General features: G+C 48.2%; 1 protein-coding gene across 1 annotated transcript in view; it reads left to right on the forward strand.

The window, feature by feature from the left end:
- The window catches only part of EDA (ectodysplasin A), a 325596-nt gene extending 314509 nt beyond the window's left edge, over window positions 1-11087 (forward strand). The window contains exons 4-8 of the mRNA XM_012736250.3: window positions 3345-3524; window positions 5038-5072; window positions 6001-6052; window positions 8562-8686; window positions 10450-11087. Of these exons, the coding sequence (XP_012591704.1) occupies window positions 3345-3524; window positions 5038-5072; window positions 6001-6052; window positions 8562-8686; window positions 10450-10701 (644 nt within the window). The 3' untranslated portion in view covers window positions 10702-11087. The remainder of the gene's footprint in view (window positions 1-3344; window positions 3525-5037; window positions 5073-6000; window positions 6053-8561; window positions 8687-10449) is intronic.
- Window positions 11088-14261: the final 3174 nt, after the last annotated feature.

Below are 14261 nucleotides of genomic sequence, written 5' to 3' on the forward strand. Positions count from 1 at the left end.
AATGAAATGATTTTGTCTGATAAGATTTATAGAGCTTTATGGAGTAGATTATCAACCCCAGACTAGGGAAAAAAAAAATGACTTCAGCTACAGCCTGCCTATTCTCTGAGTATTAGGATACTTTGGACCTGGAAGTACCATGGTCCACATGGAAAACTTGTGTCCTTGTCATAAAGAAGCCGAGGAATGGCCTAGGCTCCTAACAGCCTGAGCTGAGCAAAGTTAGGAAACAGCCAGAGAGCTGGAATCAGTAGGAAACCTTTCCCTGTGGGGCCTGGGCATTCACCACCAAGTATTCTGTCTTTTAAAAAGGTAAATTGGATTTTGAAGCAGATAGATCTTAACTCCTGTCATATCCCTTTAAGACAGAAATTATAACGTGGATCATTGCCTGGCACTGCTACCTTGTGTATGGGACATTATTGGGGAGAGAATGCACATAGGCCTTAAATGTTTACTTTGGCTGAAAGTAATTTAGAAGCCATTTAATACAGATTTCCTTGGACACAGTGAATAGGCACATGCCTGAAGAGGTAAATTGAGTTATTCACTTAATTTTCACACTTTAATGGAATTTTCTTCCTCTTACAACTCTCTCTCTCTCTCCTTTCAATATTTTGGGCTTAGCTAAAAGGTTAAGGAAATGCCCCTTTGATGAAGTTTAACTTTGAAAGGAATGTATATAGTCTTTCATCTAAGACTACACAGAGTAACTTTCTAAGTACAAACGTCTCTGGGCTTTTGTATCATGACGTGCTCTGCTAAAGGAAGGAAATCCGGAGAAGGGATTCAATCCTATAAAGTCATCCTCTTGGTCCAGGGGTCATTTTGTACATGCTCTTCTCTGGGCCTAACTTTTTATAAGTATGCAAGTACAAGAAGTACACTTGCCTAAACATGGCTGCAGAGAAGCAGAGAACCAGCTGCAGAACTGGATGATGGCAAGAGTGTTTTCTCAAATGCCTTCTAACATTTTCATAAGTGAACATTTTCTGTTTACACTACAACCATTATTCTCTTGGACTGGAGGAGTTTCCGGCTGTATTTCTTCCAAAATTACATTAGCAATTACAGGAGAGTCATATTCTTAAAGCTGAAGTTTGTGCTACCCACAGAACACCCTCTAGCTTGAAAATCGCTGTTAGGTCTAGAAATGCTGGGACACAGGATGGCCTAATAGGTGCCATCCTCTGTGTCTGTGCCACCCAGACACAAAAAATAAGGAGAGAGAAGCAAGCTTTACAACCAGGTTAGGGAAGTTTCCTGACTGCAAGGGGTGAATCAGTCCTCCTTAATGGAACCTCAGTCTTGGGAAGAAACAGAGCTATCACTGGAGCCAACCTCCTTGTTTCACAGATATAGAAACTAAGGCTCAAGGAGAGGAAGGGATTTGCCCAAAGTGCATCTGTGGCAGAGCTGGGGCTTACATCCTTATCTCCTGAGTACAGATTCTGTGTTCTTTCCACTACATCAGCTGGAATTGAAACTTGGGCTCTGAATAAGCCTGATTTGGAAGCTGCCCAAATCTGAAGGGAGATGGTTTTCCTGCCCGGCATCTTCAAATTGGCTAGATCTAGAAACTGGGCAGATCCAATCTTTTGCTGCTAAGTGCAGGAAACCTCTAAAGCTCATGCATCTAGGTCTTTAAGGCTGCAGGGACTCTTCCTGAGAGAGATGCTCTCTGGACCTTCCTTTCTTTCCACTCTGAGGAAGAGGCCCCATAATGACCAAATGCAGAAGTGATTAACATGGACAATTGGCCTCTTGAGTGGCTTTGCCATAAGGATTTGGTTTCTTGGACATGAGGCATTATTCTTAAAGGAGGACCTGATTAATCAGGACAAGATTCTCCTGCCTAAGAGTCTGGGGAGCAGGAATTCAGAGTCAGTAAGAAGGTTTTTAAGTGAGACTAGAGAGGGCTGTATTTAAAACTAAGAAACTACCTCAGGTGAAGACATTGTGATGAAGTCTGGTAAGAGGCTTCCATTCCTGGGACTTCCACAAAATTGTGAGAAGGTGGTGAAAGAAGGAAGAAGACACCTATCTATGGCCACCCGCAATCCTTGAGTGGGACTGCACAGAGCAGAGAGAGTCGATAGGAGGAGCCAGAGGTTTTAGTTCAAGACCACGGTTATGGCCCACTTAACATAATTACATCCTGGTGGAAATGTTTGAAAGGACTAGAATTTGAAATGTGAGGGCCAAGATTGTTCTGCAAGGATAGCAAATGGAGGGAAGAGTTGGTGGGCATGATTAATAATACATTTGAGAATAGGGCCTCTGAGGAAAGACTCTGGGAAGCTGGATTATTTCCCCTATAAACATGGAAGTTGATAGGTGACTAAATGTCTTTGAGCATATGAGGGTTATTATGTATATATGTATTCTTTTCTGTCTACACAAAGAATAGAATAAGAGCTTAAACTGCCACAAGAGGGGTGTCAGTTAAATATACCAAAAACTTCCTAACAGTGGGCAGTGAGGGGTGATAAACATTGGAACATGTTACCAAGAGAGTTTGCAGGATTTCCTTTCCCAGAGATCTTTAAAAATAGAGTTTAGAGAGGTCAGCTGAGAAAGCAAAACCTGCTCCTCCTCTTCTGCTCTCTCTATTCTCTGCCTCCCCTTCTTTTCCTGTTATTTCTCAATATCCCTCTCCTCTCATCTCTCTCCCTCCCTCCCTTCCCATCCCCCCATCTCCAAAACTCCCTCCCATTCCATTCCCAACTAGCAACACCCCCATCCCATTTCCTGTATATCCTGATTCCTATAGGAACCTTCCTGGAGCTGATGTTGCTCCTAAGGTCAGGCTGTCCAGCTTCCTGCTGTTGTAGACATCAAGTCCACCAAACTGGGCAGTAAACATGAAAGCCCCACACTCATCAACAATAGCCCAATTCTAAAAAAAAAAAAAAAAAAAAAAAAAAAAAAAAAAAAAAAAAACACAAAGTGGCCCATGAGTCTGATGACTTGATAGACTTGGTAGTTCTCATTCTTTGGACTCAGCTAAAATGTCATTTCCTTTCTGAAGCCTTCCCTGACCTTTCAGCATTTGGTCCCTATCACTAATGTAGCACTTCTACTAACCTATGACTGTGTCCATTTCCCCACTAGACTAAGCACCTTGAGGGCCATTTATTTCTATATCCTCAAACCTCTCAGTGGGGCTGGGGGTGAGGGTGGGGGAGAGAGGCAGAGAGACAGAGATATGTGATAAGGGTGTCCAGCTCTTTAGCAGGAACTCCCTGAGAGCTGACTTTGTGTCATGGAAAGTCTCTAAACTTCCGAGGGTACACTCTTAGCAATAAATAACTACAAATGTAACACTGAGTCCTGTTTTTCAGGAAAGAAAGCAGGGCCTCCTGGGCCCAATGGCCCCCCAGGACCTCCAGGACCTCCAGGACCCCAGGGACCCCCAGGGATTCCTGGGATTCCTGGAATTCCAGGAACAACTGTTATGGGACCACCCGGTCCTCCAGGTCCTCCTGGTCCTCAAGGACCCCCTGGCCTCCAGGGACCTTCTGGTGAGTTCCCCCATCTCTCCACTCCCCCTAGGTGCCTTATAAGTACTTTAGGAGAGCAGGAATAGGGGATCTGAGAGCAGTTTCAGATGGTGGCAATGGGGTTAGTTTGCAATAAGGTATGCATGTCTCCTAGCCCAGTGTAGAGCTAGAAATTGGGCAAGCCAGTAAGGCCCGGCCTGCTCTAACTTCTTATTTATACCAAACAGACCACCTGTTCTTGCCCCATCTCAATCTTTCCATTACAAACCCTCCCTAACTCTTGGCCTCCCTATAGTAGGGCCATTAAATTCAAATGAGCCAGAGCTAGAGACCGTGCTGGCTTAATGGAGTTCCAGTCGGGGATGGATTTGGTCTGCTCTGACTCCCAGCATCTAGATCCACATGCTGATGTTTGCATGGAAATAGACTATGGGACAGAAAGTCGGGGACTGGACAAAATGACAAGCCGTGGGATAGTTTCATCCTCTGAACTCCAAAGAACCTTTCCCGTAGAGGTAGACAAATAGTCACTGATGGTCAAGAAGTTGGAAACTTATGAGTCACTCTGGCTGTGGATGAAGCAAACCCAGGCACCAAGTCTGCCATGTCCAGGAACCAAGTGCTGCCTGCACTAGATCCTTACCCTATCACACTGCCCCTGTCACACTGCCCATTCACATACCAATTCATCCCTTTGCATCTTTCTCCTTGGGCCCAGAAGGGCACCCAAAAGGTATAGATGCAGATATAAACCTGCCTAATTGGAATTGACAGGAGCCAGACTGCCTGGGCTTATGTCAGTTGTTATTTATCTCTCCTGCTCTCCTCTTGTATCTTGAGGCTTTAAAGAAACGGACTCTTTACAGCTGATTTCTCTAGGTCCAAGAATTCTTCAGCAGGACTCAGATTCTTTAACTTGTGATGCAAACAGGGCTAAGCAGTGTTACCATGACCACAAGAGATGGAGTTAGGGATTATTTTTTATCCAGTCATTCCACAAATATTAATTGAGTAATTTCTGTGTACAAAGAGATATATTGGTAAGTGGTCCCTATCCTCATAGAGTTTCTCTCCTAGAGGAGGAGAGATACATTGAAACAAACAAGATATTTACAAATGGCAGTGGGCTCTATGAAGAAGAGTAATAAGGAGCAAAAGGCTAGAGAAGCTAATGCCATTGTCTCGGGGTCACACAGTGACAGGAATGCCCTCTCATCACTCACTCTCCCTGGGTGCTCAGTGAGGCTCGCCTTGGACCAGTACTGGCAAGAGGCAATACCCAGCAGTTTCCCTGTTGGGTGCTGGGCCCACTGATGATAAAATTCAGGGACAGAAAAGAGAAGAAAGGAGTGTCGTCTCTCACGCAAGAGCCCTGAGTTGCACTCTTAACTCTTTCCCCAGCTCTAAGCCCTGGAGAATAAAGCTCAGACAGGACTGGCTAGAGGGAGCAAAGCTCACTGCCACTAGCTGCTCAGGTGAGGAGAAAGGGAAGTAGAAAGAGCATGCCCTCTGATTGTCCTGTCCTGTTTTGCAGGTGCTGCTGATAAAGCTGGAACCCGAGAAAGCCAGGTTGGCTGGGGGATTGCTCCCTTCCTGGGAGGAGGGAAGGCCAAGGTCTAGAGCCACCTTGAAATTAGCTCCCTATTAAATTTCCTGAAGCTTTATTTTGTGAGGACACCCTGGAGGTCCTGAGGGTTTTCACTCGCAGCCTCCTCTCATCTCTATGAATACAAAAGCTTTGCTCCAGGGCCTGCTTTTAGCTAACACAACCAAGTCTGGCTAGGACCATTTTTCCTTATTCTACAGGACAGAAGGTCAACCATAGCCAGGCCCAGTAGTCAGCTGAAATGAGCTGCCAGTTAGGCCTATTCACCTGGGCCTCCGACTCCCCAACCACCCCAGACACCTTATCAGCACTCAGACCACCTGGGATCTGGAGCTGAGGCGTTAGAGAGTATGTCCTTGAAAAAGAGCCAAGCAGCTCGAGCCCAAGCCCAGCCTGGGCTTCTGCCTTAATGTCCTGAAGGGCTCCTCCCAGCCTCCAGCTGCCTAATCTGTCTCTATTGGCAGGTCCTGCCGCCTTGCCTTGTCTCATCTCAGCCTCCTCACTGCAGCTGTGTGGCCACAGTATTAAATCCACACAGCTGCACAGTGCTCGATGGCTTGCGGGGCCATGTTATATCCATCACCTAATTTGATCTTCAAACATCCCTGTTAGGCCAGACAGAGATTCTTAGAATCCCCATTTTACAGTTAGGGAAATGAGGCTCAGAGGCATTTCATTTGGCTGAGGTCACGTAGCCAGAAAGTGGCAGGGCTACAAAATCATATTACCCTCTAGTAGAAATGTAGTCACCAACATCCCAAGACAAGGGAGAGGGATCAGAATTGGATTACAAAAGGAGACTAGAAACCAGGAGTGGAAACATGGGAACCAGTGGCTGAGCAAGCAGCCATTACTCATAGTGACTGCTGTCTATCCTTCTCATCCTCCCAGCCAGCTGTGGTGCATCTACAGGGCCAAGGGTCAGCAATTCAAGTCAAGAATGGTAAGAATCAAAGTAGGCTCTCTCCCTGAGAGGAGCTTCTCCTCTCCCTCATTCCCAGCCTCCAGATAATCACCCAGCCTAGTTCCTCCCAGGCCTCTGAGGTGCTCTTCATATAATGGGCCATTCTCTACTCCATCATGCCCTCTACTGGCTGTCATGAGTAATTGTTTGCACCAAGACCAGTTGCTGCACCTAAATGGCATCTAGAATCACTGATGAGGGAGCTGAAAGGCATTTGAGACATCATCAAGCTTGGGCACTTCGGGGATGGAGGTGGTATCAGAGTCACCATGGAGATATGTGTAGTTTGATAAACACTTTCATGATACAAACTAAGAAATTAAAACTACATAAAATGAAATTTTTCTTACCTGATGGATCTACACAGAAAATAGGTAGAGAGGCTGTTTCTTTCAGGGAAGTAGGGGGCATGTTAGAATCTCCAGGGAGTATGAAATGCTAGTGTCTAGCAAAAGGGAGACTGTGTCTAATAAGGTTAAAAAACACTGATTTAATGTAATTCCTGCATTTAAAAAATGAGGAAACCAAGTACCAGAGAGATTGGATAATACCGTAACAAATTGTACTGCCTTATATTTGTATGGTACTTTAGAGTTTTCAACAAGCTTTGTCTTTTATTTCATGTGATCTTCACAACCCCTCTGTGAGGTAGGTATTAGCTCCTTTTTACAGAGACAGAAAGTGAAGCACAGAGAGGTTAATTAACTGGCCCAAGATTTCACAGTTAAGTTTAGGAGCTGGGATTCAAATGTGTCTGACTCTTTTCCCTGCACTATGCTTCTTCAGTGATGTGTATGTACATGCCACTGAATGATTAGGTTCATTTTCTTCCCCAAAGAGACATGAACATTCATTAAAGAACAGTGCTTTGAAATGATGTCCAGACCTCGGTGCACAAAGCCTAAAATGCACGAACCCCCAGGAGCCTTGGGAAGCAGCAAGCTAGCCAAGATGGCAGATGCTTGCAGAGCTTGGAGGGGTGGGGAGGGGCCGTGAGTACAGAAACAGCAAATGAAGGTTAAGAAACCTGCTACGTGGGGATAGCCTCCAAGAGCCCAGTCAGTCCTGAACTGGCTTTGCTGAGTTTCCTTAATGATTAGACTTAGCTACTCCCCTGACTGCTGCCTGGATGGCTGACTTAATAGCCTCAGAAGTACAAATAGGAACAGAATGGCACCAGAACCCAAGTGGTCCTGCTGGGGACCCCCAAGCCCCTGGGTGGGCCATGATCACCATCTGTCCAGGGAGGACTGAGATAGGCAAAAAATATATTTGTTTGGGTATCTGGATGGGTGGCCTCAGTGTTTATTTTGTGTCAGCAGCTACTGATTTTGCTCCTACTACCATATAATGAGACTATTTCCAGCCCCTCTGGGCCAGTCCCTGCTATTACTCTGTGCCGACCTTCAGTGCCACCAGAAGAAGTGATGGGGTCAGGTGGAAGGAGGACATGCAGAGTGGTCTATTTAAGGGCTCGAGCCAGACTATCTCCTCCTAACTCCTATCCCATCCACTTATCACCTTGAGGGAAGATGGTACCTTTTCCAGAAAGCCTGTTTCTTCACACCTCAGAGAGGTAGACCTCCTGAGACTGGCCAAGGGTGGACATTCAAAACAATTTCTTGGGTGAAGAATGGATGGCTTAGAGGAGAAAGGGCCCTGTGGGCTTGGATGACCTCCTCTCAGGGTAGGAAGGAATATCCCTCTCTTAGCAGGATGGAAAGAGAAGTTTCTCCTCTACCCTCACATGCTGGCTCCCACTGTCCTGCCAAACAGTGTGACTGCCCCTCCAGCCCTGACTGGGTGGGGCCAAGAGACAAATGCTTTGCCAAGGGTGCCTCAGCTCCCAGACACCCTCCCCTATTCCTCTGGATGGTTCTAGTACAGCCTGGAAGTCTATCCCTCACTTTCATAAGGACCCCTCTCACCCATGGGGCTTTGGTCCTGATGCCATGAAGTCTGAATCACCCCTTGCCCCGAAAGGTGCGGGTGTGGAGGAACCATAGAAAAGAATCTCTCAAGGAGAAGGAGAAAACACATGAGCCTATGAGACAAGAGAGGAATTCAGTAGCTACGGCTAGGAAAGTAACATTGAATAATAAGACCTAGCCTGCCACTTAGTGTCTGAATTTTGCCTGTGCAGGCTCTATAACAACAAAGAAAATAGGGCAGTATGCCCACTCTCGTCTTAGATTCCCCTCTCCCCAAGATTCCAGCTAGAAGGTGTTAGCTGGGTAAAGACCCTTCCAGATGGAAGAGTCAAGAAAAGAAGGATGAAGACAGAAAGGCAGACTCCAGGAGCCCTGAGCCGCTTTACAAACAGAACACTTTCTCTGCTTGCAAATGCTCTTCTTAAAGCTTGGCCCTCTAGGCTACCTTGGTTGCATTGGTATAGGGGTGGGGGGTATGTACTGCTTGATATTTCTTGTTTTCTATTGCCCAGATTATTCTGACATGTGCTGAGTGACTGCCCTTCTCTCATACTGAGATCTTTCAGGTGGAGTGCTCAATGACTGGTCTCGCATCACTATGAACCCCAAGGTGTTCAAGCTACATCCCCGCAGCGGGGAGCTGGAGGTACTGGTGGACGGCACCTACTTCATCTATAGTCAGGTAGAAGTGAGTACGGTCTTAGGCCTAACTCTTCTTATATCCAGAATGCAGTTCCGGTGCAGGCCACATAGGGGCACTGTGGAGCTAGCCAAAACCATCCAATGGCTAACTTCCTTTGGTGGGTGAGGGAAGTGGGGGAACAGCATTGGGAGGGAGTAGAAAGGAGGAAAGAGAGAGGGGGCCTGCTTCGTGGTTTTTTGTTTGTTTGTTTTTTTCCCTAGCCAAATATTGAAAAACTGAACAGAGGCCCCTCCCACACCCTGCCATCTGATTCCCTCTTGCAGGGCCCCAAGCCCTTGTTTCCCCTCTGAGCTATTTGGTTCTACTGCCAAACTTGAACTTGGTCTCAGCATATTCTTTGAAAGTCAGTTCCAGGGCTGCTGAGAACCCCTCCCCTCAATACTGCTAGCTTGGGCATTACAACAAACAGTGCTCTTGTGGACTTTCTCTCTACCTCAAAAAGATTTCTGACTGTCTTTCCTTCCTCTTTCTCCCATTTGTTTCTCTGTCTTTCTGTTTCTCTATTATTCTTGCATCCTTCCTACTGTCATTCTCCCAGCTTTTCCTCCCTTTGCTTTTATCCTTTCCCTGCCCTGGGCCCACTCCCCAAGTCTGCCAGTGCCCACTTCCATCCCCCATTGTTAGCCTCCACGAGGGTGGCTCCTTAGAGATAGGGGTAGATGAGCCCTGAGGTTGAGGCTTTTGTAGGCAGATGGACAGGAGGACTGCAGAGCCAACAGATGAGTGTAACAGGAGAGTGGCCAGAGAAGGTGGGTTAACAAGAATTTTCCAGGCATACCAAGTATCTTGGCACAGCTTGGGTCCTGACCTAAGAGATTGTATGGTACCCAAATACACTGTCCCTACCTGAGCAGCTCATAGAGAAAGTGGCCTTTTATAAAGTGATTTAGGATGATGGATGAAGGTCCCAACCCCCATGGGGCATGTGGGTATAATCCCAAGGTCCTATGACCTATGAGCTCTATGTGGTAGGGGTTAGGGAACCAAAGCCTGGGGTGGGTTGTGATGGATAAGGGCAGTGAAGGATGGAAGAATTAATTTCCTGGACCTAGGAAAGAATTGGGAGTGGTCCACACGTGCTAGGAAAATCTCCATGATGTCAGGCCATTGAGCATAGGTTAGTGCTTCCCTCTGACCACGAAGAGAAATTACGGGCCTGGGTTTTGCCCTGCTACATCCTTTATCTCATTTGTGGTATCTCTCTGGACCTGTTGCCTCAGTCATCAAATGAGAGGGCCAAAGGGCGCTGTGACTCAGTGAGAAAAGTTCAGCCGCAGGGGAGGGAGAAGAAATGGCAAGTTGTTATGTGACCTCTCTGGGGACTCTAAGTTTCTCCACAAATCGTCTGTGAGGCTTGAGAGTGGCAGTTCGTCTGTGTCTGTGGCACCGATTGAGCGCCTAATATGTGCACAGCACTGTGCTTCAGGCCAGAGCTGGGGCAGGGGTGGGTGGGAAGGAGCGATGAAGGCATGGCTCTTGGCCTCACAGGGTTCATGACAGGTGTGCTGTTGGAAGGAAGGGTTTTTTTCAGCCACCTGAGCCCCATGGAGTAGGAGTACAGTGCAGAAACCCGTCACCCTGCCATTCCTGTTGGCCGGGCTAGCACAACTTCAGTTGGCACTGCCACCTCCACAAGGTATACCGGCAGCTCATCCGAGAAGGTTCTGTCTGTTCACCATAGGGAGGGTCCCCACCCTCTCTTTCCTCTCTTCCCCAATCCCTTCTTGTTGCCTTTCACCCAGGTGTACTACATCAACTTCACTGACTTTGCCAGCTATGAGGTGGTGGTGGACGAGAAGCCCTTCCTGCAGTGCACGCGCAGCATCGAGACGGGCAAGACCAACTACAACACGTGCTACACCGCCGGCGTCTGCCTCCTCAAAGCCCGGCAGAAGATCGCCGTAAAGATGGTGCATGCTGACATCTCTATCAACATGAGCAAACACACCACCTTCTTTGGGGCCATCAGGCTGGGTGAAGCCCCTGCATCCTAGATTCCCCCCCATTTTGCCCCTGCCCCTGCCCGGCCCCATTTTTGGGAGCTGGGACTCCCAGAACCTCTAAGTGCTGCTGTGGAGTGAGGTATATTCGTATTGCAGCCGCAGAGAGAAATGCCCCAGTGCTATTTATTCCCCAGTGACTCCAGGATGACATGGCCTGCTTGACTTTCCACGATGACCTTGAGTTAACAGGACAGTGGATGGAGCCCCAGGGTTTTCATGAAGCAGAACCTTCTTTGGCTCCGTGTTGACTGGCTTATGGCATGACTCTCCAACCCTCGAGGTCCCTGTTGTCAGCGTTATCATTTGTTGCACTAAAATGAGGATCCAGGGCAGTGGGCCGCAGGAAGCAAAGGTGCACTCCAGACTCTGGGGGAATATCTGACCCAAGGGGGCTGCTGCTCCTCTCTTGGGTGTGGGTGGGGCTGAGGGTGGGGGTGGGGTGAGTGGGAAGGGAGCGTTGCAGCCTAAGGAAAGGGCCAGGGAGGGGAAAGCTGCCACCAGGGCACCCTCGGCAGTGGAAGCATTCCTGCTGCTCCACACTGTGGCCCGCAGGAGGGTCAGGGTGCTCTTCCCACCCAGGCCGGGAGCCACGCTGTGGCTGTGGAGAAGGAAGGCTCGCTCTGCCTTGGATCCATTGCAGGGAATGGCCACAAACCTGCCTGCACAGAAGAACCCGAATCTGTACTTGGGGCCACATGTCTCTCACTTTGTTTACAGCTGTGCTCCACACTCAGAAAACTCCCGGGGGCAGCCTCCTCCTTGCCCTCATTCCCAGCCTGACTAGAACTCCTGTCTTGTTTCTCCACAGAGCCTACCTCTGTCCGAGACAGGTGCCTCACCTGGGACCTGTGCTCGTGTGAGTCTGGGACATTCTTTAGCTTACCTGGGCACAAAGAGAATTTTCCATTTATTAAGCAGCACAAATGTTATTCATCTAATCCTAATTGAATTGTGTCTGGGTATAAAAGGTTGGACTGGGTGACCTCTAGACGTCCCTTCAAATTCTATTTCTGACTCTTACCAGGCAGCCACCACAATAGCCTTCTAAGTTCCCAAACCCCAGGCTGCCCCAGGTGATCAGCAAGGCCTCAAAAGGACGAGAGGTGGGGAGAGGACAGAGAGGTTTTGTTCAGATTTGCTGCAACTCAAGTGGTCATTAGTCCAGGCCTTATCTGAAAGGACAGTGGCTCATGACCTACTGACCCAGCCTGTCTTCGCTCTGGCTTCATAAACCATAGCAAAGCATAGTCACCACAGATGCCATGCTCAGGAGAAGCCAGTGTCTAGGCATCAATGTCTAGGCTATGGGCAGGGCTCTGTCCCTTAGTTCATGTCCAAAGGCACCTTCCCTTTATCCCCACCCGATCATATGGTAGGACCATTCAAGTGCCTGCCTTATTTCTGACAGCCTGGGCCCCACCTGGCTCCTGGGTGCTAGATCCAGTCCAAAACTGGGTGGGGCACCCTTGGACAGTCCAGTCCTCTTGCTCCTGAAAGGACTTTTCTTTTCAGAAGATGGGGAATAAGTTCCTCTAGGCAGCTGAAATCCACCAAGAACAACAGGTACTTATTTCTCAGCTGTGTCTTCCCTTTCTAAGCAGCCACACTGCTAGGTCCTTCCAGGGTCGAGGCAAGAAGTGCTGGGCTAGGCCTCCATTGTCTAGTTGCTAATGATGGCCTTGCAAACCCAAGGTGAAGCAAACTTTAGGCATGTGTCTGTCTCCAACTCCTATAAAGTGCCTTGGACAGTGCGTCCTTGTAGCAGGAACCTCTCCTTAAAGTTTGGAAAGTAATTCCTCTTTTATTATCCTCTTTGAAGAAAGCAGGGCAGACAATATTACAAATGCCATTGTTTAGGTGAGGCTCCGAGACATTAAGGACTTTGACCAAGATCTCACCCAGTTTAAGTCACAGACCTGAGGCTTCAGCCAGGTCTAACTGCAAAACTATTCTGTTACACCACAGCATCATGTGGAATTTCGGGTCTAGAGAGAATCAGTAAAAGTGGTGATATGGAACCAAAATCCCTGACACTGCTAGGGAGAAACCCAGAGATGCCCATTTCCACCCCATGTTCTCTTGGCCACCAGGGATTCTGTGGCAGAAGAGTTGGACGTTTCTTGGGGAAACAGCCAGCAGCCTTAAATGTCTTGTGTTCAGCAGAGTCTTGTTGATACCACGTACAGGCAGCGGGCCTCTGAGACCCATAGGATTGGTGGCCCTCGTGTTCTTTCCCCCATCTGAGGAACCAGCCAACCAACTGTCATGTGCGGAGCCCCTGCTGTGGGCAAGGTCCTCCTCTTGTTCCCCTGCTGACAGCTTACAGGGGCCAGCCTGCTGCCTACAGCGACTAAGTATGACTCCTCAGCTCTTTCTATCAGACCACAGAGACCTTAGCACTGCCAGGGGCTCTCAGGGATAGAGGGAACACCTGAGATTGGTTCTAAGGCCAAAAAGGTCTGAGGAGAGAAGAGGAAGTCTTCTTAATCGTGCCTCTAAAGAGCATTCTAATACCTATGCTATTCTCCAGATATGGAGAGGATTTTAGGGGAAATAGGATTCCCATCTGACCCTTTATTCATTCTGAACCCCCCAAAGGAACCCTGTGGAGATGATGAGGGAGCAATAGGTAGCTGGGGCCCCTGTTGCTGCGAAGTCATTGACAAAGTGGCGAAGTGATTTACTGATAAGAGAGTATGGGAGTAGATTGACGATTTGTAATTATGCCAATGTGAGTTTACCAGAGGGCCAAGGCTAGTGTGAATAAATGGGACAAGAACATTGTGGGCAAGCAGATGACAGAGATTTGAAGGAGAATTGCATGGCAGAGGCCTATCCCGGCTGCTTGGGCTTCAATAGCCAGGCTGGCACAAAAGGCAGCTGTCAGAGGCGACTCAACTACTGGTTACCTGAAAAAGTAGTCTTTGCCTATTTCCCCCTTCATCCATCCTGAGCCAAATTTCTTTTGCTGAACAGGAAAGAGCTAGGAACCCTGGAGGTAAACAAAGACTTTGATCCACATGTGAGTGTGTGTGTTTTATGTAACTTCTGGTGGACACAAATAGATTCAGAGAAATTTCCACCTAAAAAGGCCCCTAGAGGGAATCTAGCCCAACCTACATTCCACCCCCTGTTGCTCATGTGGAAACTGAGGCCCAGAGAAGGAAGGGGGGGACCTACCCAAAGTGGTGAGCAAGCCCCGACTCCAGGCTCAGCAGAGTGAGAGAGTAGAGCAGTCCCTGTCCCACATGGCCCTCTTCTTTCTCCCACCCACAGACTCCAGGCTGGAAATGCGTGGCCTCCTCCCAAGGCATTCTCCCAGCTCTTGCCTCTGGACTGGAAGGCTCTACACTGGCCCAGTACCAGGAAGTCCTTGGGCTACTCTAGTCCTGCCTCAGGCCCCATCCCTGCCTGGAGTCTCCCCAAGGCCCTGTGAGCACAAAGAAGGAAACTGATTTTTTATCTTAATCCATTTCAGGGCTCCTTCCAGGAGGTGTTGGGGTGTGCCACTTCTTCATTCCTCCAGCTTAGATAAGGGGGTTTTGTTTTGA

Source organism: Microcebus murinus, chromosome X, assembly GCF_040939455.1.
Source record: "Microcebus murinus isolate Inina chromosome X, M.murinus_Inina_mat1.0, whole genome shotgun sequence".
In the NCBI taxonomy this organism is placed as follows: domain Eukaryota; kingdom Metazoa; phylum Chordata; class Mammalia; order Primates; family Cheirogaleidae; genus Microcebus; species Microcebus murinus.